The following is a 22,771-nucleotide window of genomic DNA, read 5'->3' as shown; positions in this document are numbered from 1 at the left end:
ATGGCTCAATGGCACATGATAGCTCCCGACGAATAGATTACGAGGGAACCCACTGACAATGAAACGAAAAAAAATCGAAGCCAGAAACATATAAGTCATACTCAAACTATACATGCAAAAACATCGTTCCTATGTCATTACCACGGATCTAAGTTTCCTAATGAACTGAACATAACAAATATAGTAATTTTCCCAACATCAAGACATCGTACGTCATTAATGGGTAAATGAAGTAAAACATAACTCAAACTTAGTAGACAAAAGAAAAGCCGTTCGTCATAATATGCAGATAAAGCAACGTGATGTGGTGTATCCCAAAACAACAAGAAAATAAGAAAGAAATGATATCGTGAGACCCCTTTCCCTTCACCCTAGAACTGCCCATGAAAGAACGAAAACAGAAACAAAACGTTAAGAAAAGCTCCGCTGCAGATGCATTTGTCCCTGAAATACCAAAATCCCCAAAAACACCCTTTATCCTTTTCCCATTGGTATCTTCCCATGCCCTCATTCATACTCTTTCTAATAGTCTACCTCGGTTTGGCCCATTGTCTCAGTCACAAGGCTAATATGACTGCGTGCGCCGATAGAGGTACTTCCGCCGTCACTTGCTCCAGGGAACAACCTGGAGCGAGGGACCAGAACTTGGGCTGGGCACACGACGATTTCTTCGTCACCCTTCCCATTGTCATCTCCTTTCTTGACGACAAGTGGGAACAAGACGACTCTGACAATTGCGCCCTGAGCCTCAAGGTCTTCATTTGAGGTAGTGATGCTACCACTTCGCTCGTTCATCATTGATGCGTTGAATTGGACTGTGGCAGTAAGTTCGCCGTCTGCATCGTACTCGGGTCGCAGAGGTGGTAGCATCATGTATTCAGCTTTCTGCGTACGCATCTCGATCGAGAGACCAACGGCCTCTCTCATAACACGTCGTAGCTGAGATTGAATTTGATCCTCCAAATTTGTTGGCGGTGGGAGGATCTTGCATAGCGTCTGGAAGATGGCCTGAACAACGGCCTCTGTATCCAGGTCGCGCTGGCGTTTGAAGCTTTCGCGCTTCGCCAGTAGTGTTAAAGTAACGGCACGCCATTGGCGCACAGCTTCAGGGGGACCGACCTCGGTCAATAATTTCTCCAATGACTTGAGTTTCTGTCTCTGCTCTCTATCCATGCCGAACAGGTAGCGGGTGAAGACAAATTCCCAAATCATGTTCATGGTCATGGACATGAAAATATCACGTCGTTTTACACGATCCCGAAGGTAAACGTCGACGTCGGAACCATCAAGTACGGCATTGTCGAGTCGGTCAATTGTTTTCTCGTCGTTGATCTCATTTGTCAGGCGACAAGCGCGCATGTCTGAGAATTTGGAAAATCGCAGCACCCACTGTTGAACATGGGAGCAAAGTTGTTGACAGCGGTGATCAAAGTGATCCTCATCACGAATGTTGAGGAAGTGGTCGTCATGGGCTTTGGCCTCAAGTATTTGACGTTGCAACTCGCGAATCTTTTCTTTGGCGGAGTCGAGTTGGGCTCGGAGATCGGCAATCTCAGCGTCCTTCTCTTCAAGGGACTGCTCAGTAGTTCCTTTGGCACGGCGGGCCTCTTCCAATTCACGCGCGACAACCGCGTTGCGGCTCTCGAGGTCGGCTACACGACCAGTGTCTTTATTAGCGAGCTCAGTGTTGGCGCTGGCAAGACCATCGTTAACTTCAGTAAGTCGAGAAACCTCGTTCTGGAGGAACTGTAACGATTGCTTAAGGTTATCGATCTCGGCGTCGCGCTCGGCGAGACTATTGGCAGCGCGTTGGCTCAAACTTGTCTCAGCCATGGCACGAGCTTCTGTGAGCATTCGGTTCTCGGCCATTAGCTGCTCAACCCTATTCTCGAGTTCGAGGACCTGCATGCTCTGTCGGCGGCGCATGCTGTGAGGCCTGGTGGGCGATCGAGGTGAGCCGATGCGCCCCTCACCGAAGCCATCCTGCAAAGTGTAAGTACTGGCAAGACTATACATATTATGGTGTTGTTGTAGTTGTTAACTTACGTAGACGTCGGCCATGTCCTTGGTGGCACGGGCACGACCCTCATTTGCGACGGGCGTGGAGCTGACAGGCGCTGTTGCGGTAGCGGTAGCGGTGTTGTTTTGTTGACGTATAGACCGCAGATCACCGCTCATTCGCTTATCGGCGCGGCGGAGCGGTGGAGTGGGGGTGCCTGACGACCGGTTGATGCCTGGACTTTCAGGCCTGGATTTGGAATTAAGCGGCTCTGGTGTTCGACGACGGGAGAGACTCGTGTTAGAGACAGCCCGACGTCCCGCGCTTTCAAGGCGAGGTGTTGATCGCCGAATAGGACTTGCATTGTCGGAGAAACTTCTTTGGCCAGCATATGATGCTGCAGGGTTAGAGTTCGAGTTGGAACCAGGAGTGGGCGTTCGAGTGGGAGTTGAAGAAGATGTTGAAGGCCCAGGCCCAGATCTAGATAGCGTTGACGCTAAGCCCGCACCCGCACCCGCTGTAACGGTAGCGCCTACCGGTGTAAGGATTCCATATTGTTTCTTTTTCTCAGGCTCTGGAGTTGGCCCTGGTACAGTCGGCTCTCGCAATACCGGCGTGCCTCGAGGAGAGCGACGAAGTCTTCGCTCGGGCTTTGGCTCGGGAGTTTGCATGACCGTACGGTCTAAAATTGGTTGCGGATGTTCCCAGCCCTCAGTCTCTATTCCGCTGTCGCGAAATCGTTCTGGACTGCGAGGTTTGCTTCGTCTTAAAGTTGGCCTTTCTCCTGTAACACTGTCGCGCCTGGATTCTTCACTCAAGCGCCTGCTCCGTCTGTGAAAACTCGATGCATCACCAACAGGGCCGCTGTTTCGTCTGACTTGAGGTGGTGGTGAGAACGCACCCCTGGTTGGTTCCGTTTCTGCCTCAGGAACCTCAAGGACCGGCTCTAAAAGCCTGCTTGGCGACCTTAATATGTCGCTGATGTCGGTTTCCATGCCTAGTGTTGGCGTGATTGTCGTACTGTCTTCTTGTAACAGGCCACCTCTGGGCTCATCTACGCCAGAGTCACGGCGTAACAGCTTTTGCGGCGACCTTCTCGACAACTCTGAATCGCCACGGCCGAGAACGGGGCTCTCCACTTCGTCCAAGTTGTCCGGCAGCGATCTTCGTGATTTCTTCTTGTCTTCTTGTTCAAACCTGGCAGGGGCATCTCTGGGCGACCCGTGTGTCCTATCCTTTTCATCTTGTCGTTCTGGCTGCTTGGATTCGTCTGCTGATTGTCTGGCACTCTTAATGCCTTTTGAGAATTTTAGCCTTTTCTCAGGGGTCTTGGTCTTGTCTGTCAAATCCCCGATAGTATCTCTTCCTTTATCCTTGGATTCATTACCAGTTTCCTTGGTGGCGTCGGTAGTTGGCGACTTGCTGTCGTACGAGTCGGCCTTGGTTGTCGTTTTTCCGTCAGCTGGAACTCGCTCGCCACGCTCATCTTGAGTAATGTCTCTTTCTGTTGACCTCCCTTCTCCACCATTCCGTTCATCCTGTGCCTGTTCCTTCGTTGTCTTGTCACCAGTCTTCTTAGTCCCCCATGCAGCGGCTGCAGCTGCTGTAACTCTAGCAAAAATAGATGTTTCGGGCTTGCTTGGTCGTTTGTCCCCTATAGTGGCTGTACGATCACCTACACTTTTCTGAGTCTTGGCTGGTCGCTTGTCTGTCTCGGTCAAGGCACCTGGCGAAACATCAGGTACAGACTCTGGGGGTGACATAGCCTGCTCTGAGCCCTTCCGGCGCTTCTTCTTCTCTTTCGTACTCGCAATAGGCGCATTGTCAAGTCCAACTCCAGCGCGAGTTGTGTCGTTCTTGAAACTCGGTGAAGGAGCTAAAGCGGGTTTCGAAGATCGGTCTCCTGTGTCCATATGCTTGTCCTGGGGGGGTAGAGGAAGCACATAAGGCTTCTCTTCGGGCAGGATCACACCAGGTTCTTGGGGCATCACGACAGGAGCGGCTATCATTGGAGACTCTGTTAAAGCGTCTGGTCCAAATGTAAAGATGTCTGATACTGCCTTGGGCAAACTCCCTTTTCCAGAAGGCTCGACAACTGTTGCTAAATCAGATTCAGCTTTGGTAATGCCTTGACCAGGCACTGTCGCAGGCTGTGTTGGTTCCACTGCCGATGGAGCACTAAGCTTTCTGTCGCCTGGAGCGGTAACAGAACTTCCAGTTTCACACTCAGCCTTTTTGTCCTTCGAACCTTGAACAGGTTCGGGGCCGCCCTCAATATCTTGATCGTCCGCTTCAATGGGCGTTTTCTTCAATTTCAGCGTGTTGTCTGGCGTTGATGGGCTTTGGTTGTCTCGTGCTCCTGATTCTTTTGGCTCACTGGCCTGAGAAGACTTGGCATCTGGTGCGTCAGAGGCTTGATGATCCTTTGCAAGTTCCTTTTCCAAAGCTAGCTTCCTCGCCTTCTTCTTTTCTTTCTTCGACAAATTCGGGTCCGAGGCGGTGTCGACACCTTCTACCTGTATGGGGATAGCAAAAGTTGACTGGGGATCGATGGGAAAAGGGCCAGTGGCTTGGCTTTCAGGGACATATGGCACTGCAGGTTGGGCAATGGGTTCATCAACAGGACTTGACAGAGGAGGCTCGGCTATCATAGACATGTCCTTGACTTTGGTGGGCGTATCAAGGTCCACGGTAGTATGTTCCCTGCTCTCTAGAGTTGTGCTTGGTACAGGAGTTATCGAGGTTCCTTCGACGATATATCGAGGTTGTTTGACAGCAGATAATGCCTGGCCGTCTTCCTTCGCATCACCATTGATTGTGGATTGGATTGGCGAGTCATACTCAGGTTTCTCAAGGTCGTGTTTGTTCGTCTGTAACTCTTGGCCTCGGTGTCTATTTTCTTCAGCTCCAAGTTGAGGGAAGTCCGCACTCTGGGGCATGTCAGGCGTCGGCTGCATAAGAACTTCGGAGGTTGGCGGCAAAGTAGAAAACTCAAGTGACTTGGTAGCCTCGGGAGTTGGCTCAGAAGTCTGAATAGACTGCTCGGTATCGCGGTTGCGTTGGACAGGCTGATCAGTGGCTATCGGATAAGAAGGCGTTGCAGTCAGGGCTTCTCCTGTCGTTTTGGCTTCATTCTCAGCTTGCTTCTGCTCCTTCTTCTTTTTTTTCTTGTCCTTCTTCGATAAATGTTTAAGGGGGTCCTGTACAGTATTTGGTTCTTGCTCCGCTGGTTGACGAGTTGCAGTGTCGGCCTTTTCCACAGCTTGCTCTGCCTTTGAACTATTACCGGCAGCATTAGGGGTTCCGTCGACGACGGGGGCAGTTTCTATGACATTTGCAGATGTATCCTTGGAAGGCTGCGAAAGCCTGTGTTGGGTTTCGTGACCTTGTTCAATAGGCGATGCCGGTCCTGATCCAGGTGAGCCAGTGACGTCGCCTTTTCGTTTCTTCTTGTCCTTCTGGGAAAAGAACGAGCTGGCCATGGAAAATATTGAGCTGGCAATGCCCTCTGGCTGTGTTGTGGTCTTGCCTTTGCTTGATCTACCAGGTGACTTGATGGGTTTTGAAACGTCGTTGCCAGGCTTTTGCTTTACAATATCTTCGAAGGTGGTTTTTGGCGTGGATGCTGGCAATCCGGAGGTGGGTTTCTCTGGGACATTCCTTGGGGATTTGTCCTCATCGGGTTTTAGAGGTTCGAGAGGCTCGTCCTGTATCTGTTGCCCGGAACGGTCGGCCGTTGACATATCTGTAGGCTTCGGCTTATCTTGTTGCTCGGAGATCTGGATAGGTTCCGAGCTTACGCGACCGTTGTTTGAATCAGTGAGTTGGGCGCCAGCAGTGCCAGAGTTCTTGGCCCTCTTCTTCTGCTTTTTATCTCCAGAAGGTACGGTATTCACATTTCGCTCAGTCTCGGCTGGTCTGCCTTCAGCATGTGTGTCAAGTGCTGGGACTGTGTTCTCGCGGCCTTCCCCAATAACATTTGATGCTGGTTCTCTTTTTTCAGTAACAGTTCTTCCCGGTCGAATCCGTGTATGTTCTGCTTCTTCGAAATCTCTGGGAGCTGGAGCCATGTCGATATGGATCTGAGCGTTAGTGTCATCGATGATAGGAGAGACTACTTGGTTTCCTTTTCGACCCTCGCTTTTCTCGAAAGTCTCTCGTGAATCAAGAGCTGGATGAACCATCTCTACTGATGGTGGCATCTGATTTGCTGGTAGGTTGGTCATGATGTCGTCTGGTCGATCCTGGCCTTTGTCGTTCGTTTCATGTTTCTGCGTATCCTCCACAGACGGGTGAGTTTCTTGTTGTACATCATTGCCAATTTCATCGTTTGCCTTGCCGCCAGGGGCTTGAGTCTCAGCTTCGTTTGGGTCAGATCTGTGACTTTCCTCTGTTTTCTTACTCTTTTTCAGCGAGACGTCTGATCGTTCTTCGGTCACAAAAGTCTCCTGAATAACAGGCGTCTGGTCGGCTGGTGCTGAGGATTCCCCAAAGCCTGAGCCAGCAATTACATCTTCGTGGGTTTCTGGCACGCTTCCGGTCCCCATGATTGGTTTCGGAGACAGGTGTTCCAGATACTGAGATTTCGGGACTGAAATCGTAGGCGGAGGTGTTGTTACTTGGTAGTCAGGTTCATGTGATGTTGATGACTTGGCCTCTGTTTCCGGAATCAACTTGACAGGCGTCGCATCGGTTTCCGTTTCTTGATTGGTCGCGTTCTTGGCTGTCAAAGGAACTGGGGGTTCTCGTTGTGACCCAGATCTATGTTGAGGTGCTTCTGGAGATGACGGCATTTCAGATTCATTTGGAGCTTTGGGTGTGACTGGCCCTTCAGCCTCGTGTTTGCCTTCGAGTTCCGCCGTCCCCTTATCTTTGCTTTCTGAGGGAGAAACAACATGACCCTCAATGATTTTCTGCTTATCTGACTTGACTTCATTGGCCACTGACGTGTCTTGCAACGGAGGTGACTCAGTAAGGACGTTCTTTTGGCCGGCTGTGGTTTGGCTTGTGGGTTCGGCCTGCTCCCTTGTCGCGTCGTATTCGAGATCCTTTGCGCCAACAACAAAGTTGCTGTCATTTGGACTGGAAGCAAGCTTATCAGATGTCTTGCTTGAGGATGCATCCTGGCTTTGCTCAGTCCGGGCTTCATTTTCCGTGACTCCAGCGGTGAGGTCTTCTGGCTGAGTGAGAACAGGCTCTGGTTCAGTGCCAGTTTCAGGCAAGACTCCGTTACCAGAAGTTGTTGGTTGAAAGGAATCTTGGATGATCAAGTCGAGACCTTTTCTTTTCAACTTTTTCTTGATGTTCTTCTTCTCCTTGCCAGCGAGAGATTGCCATTCTTTAGTTGTAAACTCATTCTCACCACGTTCCGACTTTTCAGACTCATTGATACCAGAGGTGCCCGCCAACTCGGCTGATGGATTTTCCAAGGAATCTGGCAGTGCAGCAGTGTCTGGGACAACATCATCCGTCATAGATTCGATCTGAGGAAGAGCGGTATCCTGTGTCGCGTCTGGGTTCTCTTGAATATTGGTCTCGCTCGGTGCGCTTTCCTCGAATGCCTCCTTTTCCACATCCTCTTCCAAGGATTGGGTCTTCCCATTGTATTTATCGTCCGTCACTTGCGGGTCGCTCTGAGACGTATAACTCTCAAAAGGATGGTCATGAGAAATCAACTTTTGTTGGCTTTCGACAACAGGTATGGCCGGCTTCTCCTTTGTCAGCTCGACAGGTTCTTTCTTTGCCTTGTCAATGGCGGCCTCGTTTGAAATGTCTTGGTTGGCTTCAATCTCCGCTTCTGGTGCTTCCTCTAGTTCGGGAATAGGAGCAACATTAGTGGTACGATAAGACGAAGGACCAGTCTCCTCGATTGGCTTTTCGTTTAGAGCTAAGTCCAAAGGGCCCATCAGGCTACCTGTAACGACAGGCGGCGGGACAGGGTTTGGCTTATGAGGCTGCGAGGGTTCCTCCAGTTGCTTCTCGACATTACTTTCCGCTGACTTGTCTGACTCCTCTGAAATAGGTACAGCTTGAGTGTCAGGAATTACAGGGACCTCGCTCGTGATAACATCAGGGGCAACAGGTGAGGGGGCCGTTTCTTCAATGGTGATGGAAAGGTCTCGTTCCGTTGATTCAGGCTCTGCGGGTTCACTCACACGCTGTTGGGGGTTACCAGGGTCTGCGGGTAGGACTGGTGTAGAGGGGGGAAGGTCTGACGACGGCAGCAGGTCTAGAGGCGTTTGTTCCGCCGATTTTGTTGCATCAGTAGACGAGGTTTGAGTATCACGTGCTGGTGTAGTTCCAACTGGAGCAGCAGGCTCAGAAGTGGCCCCTGGCTTGACAGTTTCATTATTTGGCGACTGCGCAGGGTCTTCCAATGACCGCGGGATAGGCTCCTGGGGGGTTTGCATCGCCTGCTCAGAGGGGTTTTCATCGATGCTTTCGGCGGGAGCATCGGTCAGTACCTCCTCAAGTGGCTGGTTGATCTCGGCCGGCTCTGAAGGTTCCACTTCCATAGGAGTCTGCGCCTCTGTGATCTTTTCTGCCATGTCTGACAATGAGGATGGGATATTTTCGGTAGCCACATCAGTCTGCTCAAGTTCGGCTGGGATAATAGGCCCTGTTTCCGCCTCCATGAGCGAGTGTGAATCTCGAATGCCCTCAACGGGTTCTCCGGGCGTCTGTGGTGGCTCAGTCGCGTCCTCTACGCGAGAAGAATCTGGCTCCTTCACAACTTGATGCTCAGCTGGAAGGTTAGTACTTGAGTTCTTGTCAGGGACATCAGTTAAATTGTCTCCAGAAACAACCTCCGGGGCAGGAATAATGATATCCTGCTCGGAGGTTGTCTGTCCATCAGACTGGGGTTGTCTTGTTTGCAAGTCGGCATCAACGTTGGGTTCGGCATCAGCGCCCTCTGTCGCAGGTTGGATATCGGTGTTGTCCAAAAATTGATTCTCAGTTTCGGACTCGGGTTCAGCTTCAAAATCAGGCTCAATTATAGGTACAGTCTCCTCAATTTCAGGGAGTGGATCATTCATGGTCTCGTAACCAAGCTCTTGCTCTGCCCCGGTGGTGGTTTCAGCCGCAGATTCGGCACAAGTCTGAGGGCTCGGCTCAGACTCTACGCCAGCTTCAGTTGCAGGATCCGCTGCCCCCTCCAATGAGGTTTCACTTTCCTTTGGCATCTCTGCTTCGACTGAAGATTCCGGGGCGGCCACAGCTCGAGCTTTCTTCAACTTCTTGATTTGTTTCTTCGACAAGCCAGCAAACTCCTCGTCATCTTCCAACCTTTCCTTTTCCTTTCCCAATCCCAGTCCCGACTCCAGCTTTGTTTCAGGCTCAACAGGAGGATCAAGATGAACAGCTACAGTCTTGTCTTCCTGTCGTTGTGTGCCTTCAGAAGATCCTTGGCTTTGGGCCTCATCCACGACGACGGCCGCGTCCTGCCTTGTCGGATCCGTTACTGTCTCTGACTGCGTTGGATGATTGGTCTTGATGTCCTGCACGATTTCAAAATCGCTGTCTTTAGCCTTGTTCTTTTGGTCGGTCTGGGATTGACTGAGGCTAAACCCACCCCGCTCGTCTTCAGGACTAGCTGGTTCTTCGCTAGGAAGTTCTCCGGAATTACCGGTGTCTGGCACTTTGGCTTCGTTGGCTGGTATGGCAATCTCGCCCTCCAAAGTGATGTCTCCCTTGGGAGTTTCTTTAGAATCGGTCTGCTTAGCCGTCTCGTCACGCGTGACTGCGGGATCTTTGGCCGAGTGCTCGGTTGTTTCGGGTTCGACTTCAACTTCACCCTTTTCGAAAGAAGTAGTAGGCTCAGATTTAGGCTCATTGGATTCTTCTTCAAGTGCAGCCTTCTTCTTATCTGCCTTTTTCTTCTTCTTCTTATCCTTCTTGGACAGTCTTGCAGGAGAATCGGGTTCTTCGATGGGTACAACAGGTTGTTCGATAAGGGTTTGCTTGGGGACTACGGCACCTGGTTCTTCTGCAGCCTCGATGGCTGATGCTGGTTCCTGACCAGGAGAGATTTCTACGGGTTTCTCACCATCAGGTGGCTGCGCCTGCTCGTCGTTTGTCGGGAGAATTCCAGAAGAAATGTCCGCTGCTTCAGATCCCAGGGGAAGAGGAGACGCTTCTGCAGTCTCAGCATCGACTGGGTCTGTTGGGTTAGGTGTACCGGAAGATGCTTCTTGCCCAACAATATCCTTGGCATCGTCAGAAACCTTAGGTGTGGACTCGGGAGGCGCTTGATTTGAGGACTCGGCTTCAGGTTTCTTCTCTGGTTCATCTGTGGGGGTGTCCTTCTTCTTTTTCTTCCTTTTCTTGCTCTTCTTCTCAGAGGTAGGCTCAGATTCAGCCTTGTCCAAGATAACATCTGAAGGTCCCTCAGCTTGGCTTTCAGCAGTTGTGTTCTCGGCTGAAGGAGTTTCAGGGTCGTTCAACGGGGGCGCCTCGGTTTCTTTTGCATCTGATGATGGCACAGCGTCCTCTGGGGCCAGAACTTCGGGAATATCTCGAGTGGCAGGAGCTTCTTCAGGAGCAGGTTCTGCTTGTACAGGAGTGTCCTCAGTGTTGACAATACTTTGATCAGGCTGTTGAGGTTCAGTTGCCAATGTGCGAGTATCAGTATTCTCTGTTGCTAGATCCTGCGATTCCCCATTCTCGGAAAAGGATACCGATTTTCTCTTTTTCTTTTTCTTGGACTTCTTACTGATCTCTGGCTCCATTACCTCGTTGTCGACTGTTGTTTTCTCCTGGGACTCTACAGCTGGTGCCGTATCAGTGGTGGCCTGGTCGTCCATAGACTTTCCCTCCGAAGGCGCATCTGTCAAGATTTCCGTGGCCTCGTTCGATAAACTCACGCCCACTGTCTCAGCTTCACCCGATGTTTCTGTTGGCTGGGTTTCACTAATGTCAATCTGCTTCTCAGCAGCAGCAGTCGCTTCAGTGACTGGGGCCGTATCCTGGAGACCATCTACGTCACGGGCTTCCTCTGGCTGGGCTGATTCAGCGCCCACTTCGGAAGGCTTCTGGATGTCGGCATCCACAGAAGTCGAATTGGTAGGCTCCTGTGCAGCTTGCGGTAAAGGGTCGCGGGCCGCTCGTGCCTCTACCCTTTGAGCTACGTTCTCCTGAAGGGTGTCAAGGCGTTTTTGATCTTTCTTGAGGAGACGACCCCCTCTTCGCGATTGCTTTTCAAGCAATGCTTCGATCTCTTCATTGTCCTTCGCGGCCGCAGCGTCCTCCGCTTGACGCAAAGCTTTGCTCTCTGCTTCTTTGATTTTCATCGCAACCGATCCGGCTTTTGGTGATCTGGCTTTCCATGTTGCTGGACGCAAAATGTCATCTACTGAGGGCATGGCGGTGACATCCCGAGGAGCTTGAGACGGTTCCTCAGGTACTGCTTTATTCGCCTGCTTCTCGCTGGAAAACGGGCGCTTGGCTTCAGAACCAATTGCGTTGTCATCGATGCCGTCGGCTTGTGTGGGCTTGTCGTCAGTCTGGGTTTGTTCCACGACCTCAGGCTGAACTGGATTGTCGTTTTCCTTTGGAGCCTGGGTTTGTGGTAATTTGGCGTTGGAATCAGACTCCTTGATTTTATTTTCGGTCGTCTTGTCATCAGTCTGAATAGTCTCCTGTGCATGGGATCCGAAAGGTTTGCCATCCATCTGCTGCGGTTCCTCTACTTCGACTTGAAACTTGTTATCGATTTGTGGCAACAGCTGAGCCTCAGGGTTGGTGGGCCTGTCTTCAGTTTGAGCAGCGATATGGTTAGTCTCGGATGACTCTTCATTTTCGAGTTCCATCAGCTTGCGATCGCTCTGTGGCTGTTTGATAGCCTCGGCTTCAGGTAATTGATCACCGCTTTGGAGCTTGTCTTCTGAGTTGTCTTCGGGCTGCGCCTCAGGTGCATCTTCGGGCTTCTCATTCGTGGGCGGCTCTTCCTTTGATCGAACTTGGGTTGGCTCGTTGTCGATCTTGTCCTCTTCCTGTGCCTCTTCATCAACTGGTTTGTCATCGGTTTGCGATGGGTCCAAAGTCCCAGTTGATTTCTCCTCAATTTCTGACTTGACTTCAGATTGAGCGTCAATAACATTGCCTTCCGTTGTATCTTCTGGCTTTGCTCCAGGCTCCGTTGCACTGAGTTCCTCTGGATCGTCGCGAGGGGCTTCTGCCACCAATTCCGAGGCTAATGCCTGGTTGTCTGCCTCATTCGACATATGTATAACTTCCTCAACGGGGGCTTCCTGAATCACCTGGTCCTGAGTTGGATCGTTCTCATGCTCGGGAGTCTCGTCTTGGCCGGCTTGACTCTTCTTTTTCTTTTTGTTCTTTTTCGCCTTCTTTTTAGAACCCGATGCGTCGCCCTCAGTGTTATCTGTAGCAGTTTTCTCGGCAGTCTTTGTGTCCCCAACCTCAACAGTTTTGCCTGGCGCTTCTTCGGTAGCCAGTTCAGGCTCGGCTTCGACAGGGTCTGTCGTATCGTCTTGGGCTATCCCGACAGGCTTCTCGAGATTGTCTTTTGTCGTATCCATAGGTGCATCCTCGGCGGTATCATCAAATTTGCCCTCGACAGCTTGAGTTGAGTCGGGAATTGTCTCGATCAATGGGTTCTCGACAGATTTCACACCCTCGCTTTCAATTGCTCCATCGGGGATTTTGCGAGATGTCTCAGATGTGATTTCAGCTGGCCTTGCTGGTTCATCTTCCGTCTTCACCACAGGCTGTTCGACAGCTGTAGATCCATCCTTGTTGTCAGGGATGTCGTCGCTCACATGCACGGTGGCATTCTGGGGCTCAACGCCTTGAGAAGGTTCCAGTTCAATGGTTGTTGATTGCGATTCCTCTACAGGCGCATCCCCTTGAGAGAATAGTGGCTCAGAGATATGAGAATCAGACGAAGTTAGGGGTTTGTTGGCAGCAGCCTTGTCGCTGTTCACTTCGACGATGGGAACATCTGGCTTCGCCTCAGCAACCTCTGACTTCTCAGCGCTTACACTATCAGGCTGGGTCTCACTACTGGGCCTGGCAACGTCAGGTTGAGCTTCACGCATGCGGTTTTGCGCTCTTGCTTGATCTTGGAATCCCCACATTCTCTTAAAGGCCGAAATTCCTGCAGCGCCAGGGAATGTGCGAAGGGAAGAAGGAAAGTAACCTTGTCGATCTTTCCGAACATCACTGGTGGAAGGGGATTGATTGCCAGAAGAGGGGGAGTAGGGGACATCATCCAGATCATCGAGTTCTCCGGTGTTGGGTACTGGTGCAGCAAGTACTGGTTTGTCAACACGCGGTTTCTTGACACTATCGACAGTCTGGTCACCATCATGCTTGGGGGTTGACAAAGCAGGCTTCGATGATGTAGCTTTGTCGGCCTGGGCGTTATTGATGGTCTCAGGCTTTGTATCGGCTGCTAGGACGAATGGTTCGGTCAAATCGGATGTTGCCTTCTCAGGTTCTGCGAGAGACTTGTCTTGTGGCTTGCTATCCTGAGGCTCAGTCACTGGCTCATCATCTGTTTTGGTGCCCTTCTTCTTCTTCTTCTTTTTCGACTCAGAAGAAATGGCGTCTTCGTCTTGCTTTGGCGCGTCGGACGGTTCGGGAAGCTGTTCAGCAGTCTCAGCAGGTTTGTCTTGCTCTTGCTCAGGCACATCAGTATTTGCAACAGTGTCAGGCTGGGCCCAAGCATCAAAAGCATCTGCATCAACAGAAGTTTCGTCAGGGGCGTCCTCGGACAGCTCCGTAGAAGGTTGTACGGAATCCTCCACAGCAGTCGAGGATTTTTCAGCGGGCAAGTCGACAGGAGTAGCAGCGGGTTTCTCGATAGAGACAACCGGATCAATCCAAGCATCAAAAGCCTCCTTCTCAGCTTGGGGGGTTGGAGCAGAATCTATGGCTGTGTCCTCAGCCGGGACAGTCGTTGGTTCCCCGGTCGCAGGTTCCTCATGAGGCGGTTGCTGAGTCTTGCTCTTCTTCTCTTTCTTCTTACTCTTGGACGGAGACTCAGGCAACTCCTCAGCAGCCGTCTCTTCGGGAAGAATGGCGTCAGATACAGGCTCATACTCAGATATGGGTGCTGCAGGTTCAGTGTAGACTTCTGGTCCCTTCTCTGTGCTTTCCGCTTCGGTCTGGAAGGCCAATTCCTTGTCTACAGGTAAGAAATTGTCTTCTGTGGATCGAAGTGGCTCTTCAGGCACTATGCTCACGTGCTCTTCTCCTTGGAGGAGAGCGGGCCCTTGGACGCCCTCAGCTTCCGCAACGATAGATGGCTCGACGGAAGCTTTGGGAACGAGCTCAGATACAGATGGAGTTTGGGTCTCGGGTTCGGCCGTAACTGACTTCGATGCCGAAGCTTTGTCGTCCGCATTAACCCCTTCACTCAGGGAGGGCTTGTCGTCCTTGCTCAAGTCATCAGCAGGAGCTGGAAGTTCGAATGAGTCTTGAATAATTGGTTCGAGTCCCTGCTTCCTGAGTTTCTTCTTCATGTTCTTTCTGTCCTTCGCATTCATGTTGTTCCACTCTTCAGTGGTGATCTCGTTCACTGCACGCTCAGCAACAGGTTGTTCTGGCTTCGCTTCAGCGGGTTCGACAACTTCAGCAGTAGATTCAGCAGGGACGTTGACGGATGGAGCCATTTCAGGTTCTTTCATAGTATCGGGAGCAAGTGCCGTGGAGGTGTTACCACTTTCGCGAACAAAGTCGTCGGTCTGTTCTTTGGTATTTTCGATCCTGGGCTCAGTGATCGATACATCCTCAACAACCAGTTCAGGCTGGGGCATGGTATCGGGCCCATCAGTAGCCTTTGGAAGATCGACAATACCCTGACTAGATGCTTCATTCTCCAATGCATCAAAAGGTTCAGCTGTTTCGGGAACAAGATCTGCCAAAGGCTCAGTGGCTAGCTCTTTGGCTGGCAGTGGTGAAGATTCAGGGGCGACTGTAGTAACATCCTCAACCATAGGCTCTGTTGTGAGTTCCCGAGAAGGTCCCTCGGTCGTCAATTCAACAGATGTAGGTTCAATGTCTTGCTTGACGGACTCGGCTTCTTGAACGCTTTCGAGAGCGCCAGGAACTAGATTCTTGGCTGATGTGGTGCCGACTTCGATAGTGGACTTCTGTGTCTCAGCACGCACTTCAATTACGGGTTCCTCCAAAGAAGGCTCTGCCATTGGCTTGGTATCTGATTCAGGGGTAGTTTCGGCAGCCTTGGCTTGAGCTCGTTTGACTGAGCGGGAAATCAAGGTCATCAAGCGAGTCTTATCAGCCTTTGTGAGCTTCTTAGCCTTCTTGGATTTGAGAGCAGCTATTTCCTCCTCTTCCTTGGCAACCTCTTCCGCTTCAGCCTGTGCAGCAGTCTCGGCTTCGGCGACAGCTTGAGCAGCAGCTTCAGATTCAGCATCCATGGCAGCTTGGTCCTCCAATTCTTTGGCTGTTGCCTCGTTAACTACAGGTTCGGCACCATGCTTGATATCGGTAGGCTCTTCGGCAGTAGGCTCATTGGCAGGAACAACAACTGATTCGGTCGAATGACCAATGACATCAATCGTATTGTCGGTGACCTTTTCATTTGTTTCATCAATCAGGGGCTCTTGAACGGTAGGCTCTTCGATAATGGGCTCATTAACAGGAGCAGTAAAGGGTTCAGTCGAAGTGTCAATGACATCAGCAGCGGTGTCGATGATCTTTTCGTTTGCCTCCTCAGCCAAAAACTGGGCGTTTGACGACGCACCCAAAGGCTCTTGAACAGTAGGCTCTCTGACAGGGGTGACGACGGTCCCCTTTACAGGTTCACCAGCAGTGTGAATGTTTCCAGCTACCTGCCCCTCTGCCTTATTGTCCATTGTCTCTTCGGCTGTAAGCTCAGTGTCGGACTTGGCATTTGCTTCAGTAACAGGCTCGTCGACGGGAACGGTAAAAGGTTCGGCTGCGCTCGTATCAATAAGACCGACCTCCTTGGTTAAAGGCTCTTCAATCTCTTTAGCCGTCTCATTTGCATGGTCAGTGTCGGGTTTGGCTTGAACAGGCTCCTCAGTTGTGTGCTCGTTGATAGGGATAGTAGAAGGCTCAGTCGCAGCCTCAACGACATCAGTACTATCCTTGGCGGCCTGATCCTCTGCTTCTTTGGCAATTGTCCTTTCGGCAGCAAGCTCAGTATGAGACGTCACGTCAGAAATTTCATCGGCAACGAGCTCGTTGACAGGGGTAGTGAAAGCTCCAGTTGTAGTTTCGGAAGAAAGTTCGTAAGGAGACTTGGCAATGAACTCAGAAGTGGGCTCTCTGTCCACGGTAGATGAGAGTGGTCGAGGAACATCTTCTCCGGATAAAGTCTGTTCGAGAGGACCTTCAACGGCATCGGAAAAGTGCTCATCGGCAGAGGTGAGATCATCTGGTTTCTCTGCAGGCGAGTCGGCAGGGTCCCTGGCTTGAATAAGGGCAGCAGCAGCTAAACCAGCACTGGCGCCCAAGCCGACAGGAACGGCGATGGCAGCAGCATCGAAGGGGGGTGGTGCAGAGTGCTTATCACTAGCCATATCCCGACTGCCAGACTCCATAGGGGTTGCCAAAGAAGGCGTGGGCGGGTCAGGAGCTGCAGTAGGCGTAGGTTCTGGGAGTTTAGGTTCTGACAGGCCAGGGGTTGGCTCGTTGGAAGGGACAGAGGGTGTAGGCTCTGGAAGCACAGGCATGAATTCGGCACGAGGGGTCGTCTGTTGTGATTCGGCATCAGAGTCCTTTTGCTGCTCAGAGAGAACAGTGTCAACGCGCAGATCAGGTCCAGTATACTCGGGGTCTTCGCCGAAGTAATCATCGTTCTGTTTGAGGAATTCAGATTCGGGTGAGTTTCTTGCAGAAGTCTCGCTGGGCTCACTAGGTGGCAGCGCAGGAAGTACAGATCCTGTTGTGGGTGCTGGATGTCGCGATTGTTCAAGGAGATACAGAGGCATGAATTCACGGCTGTTATCCCAAGAGGTAGGTCGAGCTTGTCGTCTTGACATGACCACCGCGTCCGAGTGCGAGATAATAGGGGAGCTAGCAGGAGAAGCCCTGTAGCTCACAGGAGAGGCAGGGTTTGACGATCTGTTACCTAGGCGGAGTGCGATGGGAACAGCGGTGCGGCTGGGGGACTTCATAGGTGTCTCGAAAATACTGCGGCGACGCTGCTGAGGCCATGGTTCTCGGCGGGCACCGCGCTCCTCAGGAGGAGTATCAGGTCGACTGTCAGGAAGAGGGGGTAGTTCGCCGGAGACAGAAGAAGTTGGGCTAGAAGGTTCACTGGGGGGTAGAGGAAGGAGGTCGCCATATTGAGGGTCAATGGCTGGTTTGATAACGCGCGGTATGACCTCAGGGTCAACCAGTTCGAAGCTTCGCACATGGCGTAGCCCATCACCAGAGGCAGAAGGCTCTCGGTCTGATGGGGCATCAGCGGCGTTAGAGCGAATAGCATCAGATGCATAAATGTCTGCTGCAGTCGCTAAGCCGACACCCGCGCCAAGGGTGTCGGCATTACCTAAAAAAGAATCCTTCTTATCCTTGCGTGGTTTGAAGAGGCCGGAAAGAACACTTGTGCTTGGTCGCTTCTCGGGTGTTCTACGTTCCTTGTAGTCCTTCTCACGGCGGGATGAGCCAGGCACAGACGCGACCGACTTCGCATCGTCATCTTCATATCGAGACGGTGTTCGTCGGTGTCCACGCGACTCAGAGATAACAGAGCTTGCATCCCTGTCATCAAAAGACTCGTGCCTGCGGTGTGATGAGCTGTCTCTTGAGTCGTCGTAATCATCTCCAGCGCCATTTCTTCGCTTGGACTTCTTACTTCTCTTGCTGCTAGAACTGGCAACGGAGATTTCAGAGGCCGCCATCGATTGGGTGGGCGAGTCATATCCGTAGGGATGGCGCTTCGATCTCTTAGGCCTCTCTTCCTCGTCATCAGATCTTCTGCGATGAGACCTATCTCTTGACTTGTCTCTTGTTCTATCTCTTGACCGATCTTTCGAGCGGTGATCTCTGGAACGGCGGTCTCTTGAGCGATCTCTTGAGCGATCTCTTGAACGATCTCTTGAACGATCTCTTGAACGATCTCTAGATCTGTGGTCTCTCGAATGGTCCCTAGATCTGCGGTCGCTTGAACGATGTCTTGAGCGATCCCTCGAACGATCTCTCGACGACTCTCTCCTCGATGATCGTCGATCGTTGGGGTCCAAGGTCGAAGACTCTCGATATCTACCTTCGTCTCGCGAATCACGGTCTTTCTTGTATTTTCTTGAGTGTCTGGACGAGTCGTGCTCGTCGTCTGATCGGGTATCCCAGGATGCAACGTCTCTGGACGAATTTCGGTGATGGGAAGGCTCTGCAGGTGCAGAGACACGAGATCTGTCGCCATCGTAGTAGTAGTCGTCATTCGGCTGCTTGCGTGGCTCCTCGCGAGAATCGCGCATATCAGTGCCATTATCACGAGAAGATGCATCTCTTGAACCAGAGGCGATGGCACCTAGGGCAAGTGCAGCAGGCACAGCCACCTTGGCAACATCAGATACACTGATGTCATGGTCTTGACCTTTGTCCTGAGAAATGCCCCGATCATAGTCTGATCGAGACTCATGCGGAGCAGGAGCTGAGACACTAGGACTCCATTCATTTTCAAAGTCACGGCTCTTACGATCCTTTTTGCGATCCCTTTTACTTTTCTTGCGGGAGATATCTTCCCATACCGCCTCGCCTACCTCACGAGAGGGTTCGAGCTCGGCCCTGTCAGTGTCGATTTTCCCATCGTCTTGAACGACAACAACGTCAGACTTTTCTCGCTTGCCCTTTTCTTGTTTGTTGGGCTTTGGACTATCAGGGTGGTTGTCGGGAAGTGGCACATCTTCGGGCTTTGGTGCATCTGATTTGATGTTGCGCTCACTCTCGTAGGGCAGAGCTGTCTTTTCCTGAGGAGTCTCGACCTCTCCAAGAACAAATCCCCGCTCAGGCAAAAGCTTTGGCGCATCGACAGGTACTGGGGCTACCTCAGCATAGGGTCGCTTATACCAGGCGTTACCGTTTGATCCGCTGTGGGAATCGCCGTTTGCTTCCTGGACACCTGGAGGAGAGTCACGTCGGCTGTAAGACGGATCATCGATGACGATGTCAGGGTTGAATCCAGTGTCCTTCAATCCAGCAGCGAGAGTAGCAGCAAACTCAAAATCATCCGCAAAGCGACCAGGCATTTGCTGTGGGCTTGCAGGCTTAGTGCCAACAACGGGAGGAAAGCTGTTCATGTCATCAACATAGAATTCGGCCCGTCGAATGGAAACATCGCTGCTTCCTGCATCTGAGTATGAGTAACCTCCGGGCATTTCGGTTTGTTTGGGGTCGACTTCGACATCAGGCTCGTTCTGTGGCTCAGCACTGCTACCTGCCAGTGCAGCAGCAAGAATACCCCACCGGCTCGCCTTGTTCAGCTTAGGTCGAGATTTCTCGACAGCCTTCTCGGCAGGGAAATAGTTCTCATTATCACTCTTCTCGGGGCTGTCAGCATCGAAGCGCTTGGTCTCGTTCTCTCCCCAGCTTACGGACTTAGCCGCAGAAGCTGGCTCGCTGACAGAGACGATCTCGCCTTTGGGTCCGATACTGAAATCTTCGGGTTTGGCAACAGCTTCAGTAATCTCGGGCTCCTTTCGCACCTCGGGGGCCGGTGTATGCTGACGGCTCACGGCAGGGGTAGGGTAGATCAAGTTCAAAAGCGGACGCTCTCGCGAAACGTTCCTTCTTGAAGAGTCATTGTCAAGCTTACGGTACTGGTGTTCTTCTCGAGGATGAATCTTGTTGTCGATCTTCACATCTGCATCAGGACCTTCGTAGATGTTCTTCTCTGGGTGCTTATCTTCCATGGCTGGTGGTGTGACAATAGTGAATGATTCGTTCTTGCTCTCTTGCCACTTGTCAACCACGGATCGCTCGGGTGAAGCGCTGCGTGATCGTATCTCATCGGAAGCAATTTTTCGGGCGATATTAGTCTCACGGTAGTATCGATCTGCCTCCTCCTGAACAGCATCTTTGCATCTTCGCGAGGTGTCCTGAGAACTGTCTTCCGAGGGACGACCCTTTCGCCGCTCTTGTGATCGCTCATTTTCAACTGCCACTGCGGATGCGACTGCAGCCGCTGCTACAGGAACAGTGGCGTGCTTAGCCTCGTCAAGAATCGACCTAGCCTTGTGCTCCTCCTCCTCATACTCATGACCGTCTCGGGGGTCGCGGCGTTGCGATGCGCCTTGCGACTCCCGATGGTAATTTTCAACCATGCGCTGAATCTCAAAGGAGTCGCGGCGGCTGAGTCGAGCATCGGCGGCTGAATCTCTTGGCGGAGAGTCGTCAAAGTTGGGCTCGCGCTCGATAGTAACTACATTAGGTGTAAGGGGTCGTCCAGGAGTAGTAGTTTGAGACATGGTAAAAGCGTCGTCTGAAACCTGATATTGGAAAGGATCAATATCGTGGTGTGCAAACTTGGTCGATTCCGTCACAGCCTGATGGCCTGCACTAGTCGCTAGAGGAAGGTCGCGACCATTTCGTGTAGCCTTGCGCTCGCTGGTCCCAGCCTGGACTGTGGGCTCACGCTCAAGTTGGAACTCTGGACCGTACTGGATCCCGAATGGTCTCCCCTCGTTCTGATCCGATTGGGGGGCAACCACTACATCGACATTACTCTTCTCCTTCTTCTCACTTCTATCCTTGGGGGTATCGTCATGATCATTATATCGTGAAGATTTTCGCTCATTATTATAATTGGGAATAATAGCCTCGGGTTCCATTTCGCGGTATTCACGTTCCCACCTCATGTTTCGTGCACGTTCCTTCTCCAATCGCTCGTGTCGGTCTGCCTCGCTTTCGGGGTTTTGCGCCCTTTGTTGTTCTCGCAGTTTTTGACGCTCAAGCTCTCTAAGCTTTTGCTCTTCGAGTTCCAGAGCTCTCTGGCGGTCCCGGTCGATTCGGCGTTGATTCTCTCGATCGTCGCGATCACGCTGCTGCTCGTCATGGTACTCACGAGTATCCTTCTTAGAGGTGGCCAAGGCCACGCCTGCTGCTGCTGCTGCGGCCGCAAGACCACCGGTGGCGACTCCACCCCAGTCCTTTTCCTCAGGTTGTTCAGATCGTTGCCGACGATGGTTTTTGCGGTTTGTACCATCAACCTTTACAGCATCGTAAACCTTTGAAGACACGGGAGTTTTGGGGACTGGTTGTTGCAAGGGGACCGGGTGAGGTCGGGCTGACGGATCCTGTTGTGCGATAGGTGCCGAAAACCGCTCTCCGTTGTAACGGTTAGGATCAGAATACATATCTCGCATGTGAATAGGTGTCCCGTTTCCGAAATTGGCTGAATCACGGCGGTATGCAACAGCTTCATCATCGTTTCGGAACCCACACGGGGTGTTAATTGATCCTCGCAGCGAGTTGTAGGGTCCAAAAAGACGGGGATCAACGACAGAGCCCCTGTCACCATGTCTCCGATACTCTGGCGACGAGTCATAGCCATAACTAGATTGTCTTCGAGAGCCTGCCATGCCTGCTGCGGCTGCGGCGCTTCCAGCGGCTGCTGCGGCACCGAGTGCAGGCTTAATAGACTCTGCAACGGTCCCATAGGCAAGCTCCGAGTCGGCAGCTGAACCAGCACCATCGCTGCTTGAAGAGTCATCGTCTTCGTCTTCGGAAGCATCTTCCCACTCATCTTCATCGTCTGAAGACTCGACACGCTGCTTCAGCCCATTCATAATCCTGCCGTCCTTCTCTTTGCCATATTGAGAAGCCATAGCGGCGCCGGCGGCGCCAGCTGCGAGTCCCAAGGCAGCCGCTTTACCTTTGCCCTTACCTGATGCTTTGCGCGCCTGACGCTGCTCATCCTCCTTGGACAGACGTGCCAGGTTAGAGAGCTGCTGGCCAAGAGCCATAATCTCCTCATCGGCAGTCTTCTTTTTCTTAGGAGTCAATCGTGCAGCACGATCAGACCCTCCAGAGCTACGTCGCCGTCCATGGCTCGCGCCAGGGCCGACGCCGGCGGCAGATCCGTAACCCTGGCCAGAAACACGACTTTGACTTCGGGGGCTTAAGGTACGGCTCTTGGGTTGTCGCACGTAGCCGTTTCCATAAGCCAAATCAGAGTTTACGGAAGAAGAAGAAGAGTTGCCAAAGTAAAGCACGCGGCGCTTCTTACTTTTTTTTCGGTGGAGACGCTGTTTAGCACGCTCCGAGGGCGCCTTGAAAAATGTGCCAAGTAGGCCACCATATTCCTTCGTATCCTTGAATCGTGAGATATCTAGCAGCGACGTTGATGTGTCACTGGAGGATGAAAAGACACTGGAAGGTGTTTGCGGGCGTTGAGGGTTATGTTGTTGAGGACTATTATAATCAGGCATCGATTGAGGTGGCGCGCCGTAGTAGGGCTGCTGCTGTTGATGATACTGGTTTTGATACGGATACTGATACTGATACTGCTGTGGTCGTGGTGTTGATGCCGAATTTTGCTGTGGTGACTGTTGATACATTTGGAATTGATCCTGTCTTTGAGGATCATACTGTCGTTGCTGCGTTGGTGATTGATACATGGGTGAATAAGGTGGTTGTGGTTGTTGCTGGTATGGCGGTTGCTGACGCGAGTACGAGCGTGAGTGTTGTGAGTCTCCCTGATCTCCAGCTCTTGGAGTAAGATCGCGATCGCGAGACTCGTACCACCGGCGACGAGAACCAGAGCCCTCGGTGTCCCGAGAGCGATCGTCTCGCTGCATTGCGCCGGTTTTACGGGTC

General features: G+C 51.9%; 1 protein-coding gene across 1 annotated transcript; it reads right to left on the bottom strand.

Moving 5' to 3' along the window:
• Positions 1 to 522: 522 nt before the first annotated feature.
• Positions 523 to 22,752, bottom strand: FPOAC1_001137 (uncharacterized protein; the record flags this gene model as incomplete). The annotated part of the gene is made up of 5 exons (XM_044845743.1): positions 523 to 1,983; positions 2,047 to 4,193; positions 4,248 to 17,912; positions 17,981 to 18,103; positions 18,222 to 22,752. The coding sequence occupies 5 exons, from the start codon at positions 22,750 to 22,752 to the stop codon at positions 523 to 525; spliced, it is 21,927 nt and encodes a 7,308-aa protein (XP_044711659.1).
• Between the last annotated feature and the right edge of the window lie 19 nt (positions 22,753 to 22,771).

The sequence above is a fragment of the Fusarium poae genome, chromosome 1, assembly GCF_019609905.1.
Source record: "Fusarium poae strain DAOMC 252244 chromosome 1, whole genome shotgun sequence".
NCBI classification, from domain to species: Eukaryota; Fungi; Ascomycota; class Sordariomycetes; order Hypocreales; family Nectriaceae; genus Fusarium; species Fusarium poae.
The sequence above is the reverse complement of the archived record's forward strand: the minus strand, read 5'-3'. Positions and strand labels throughout refer to the sequence as shown.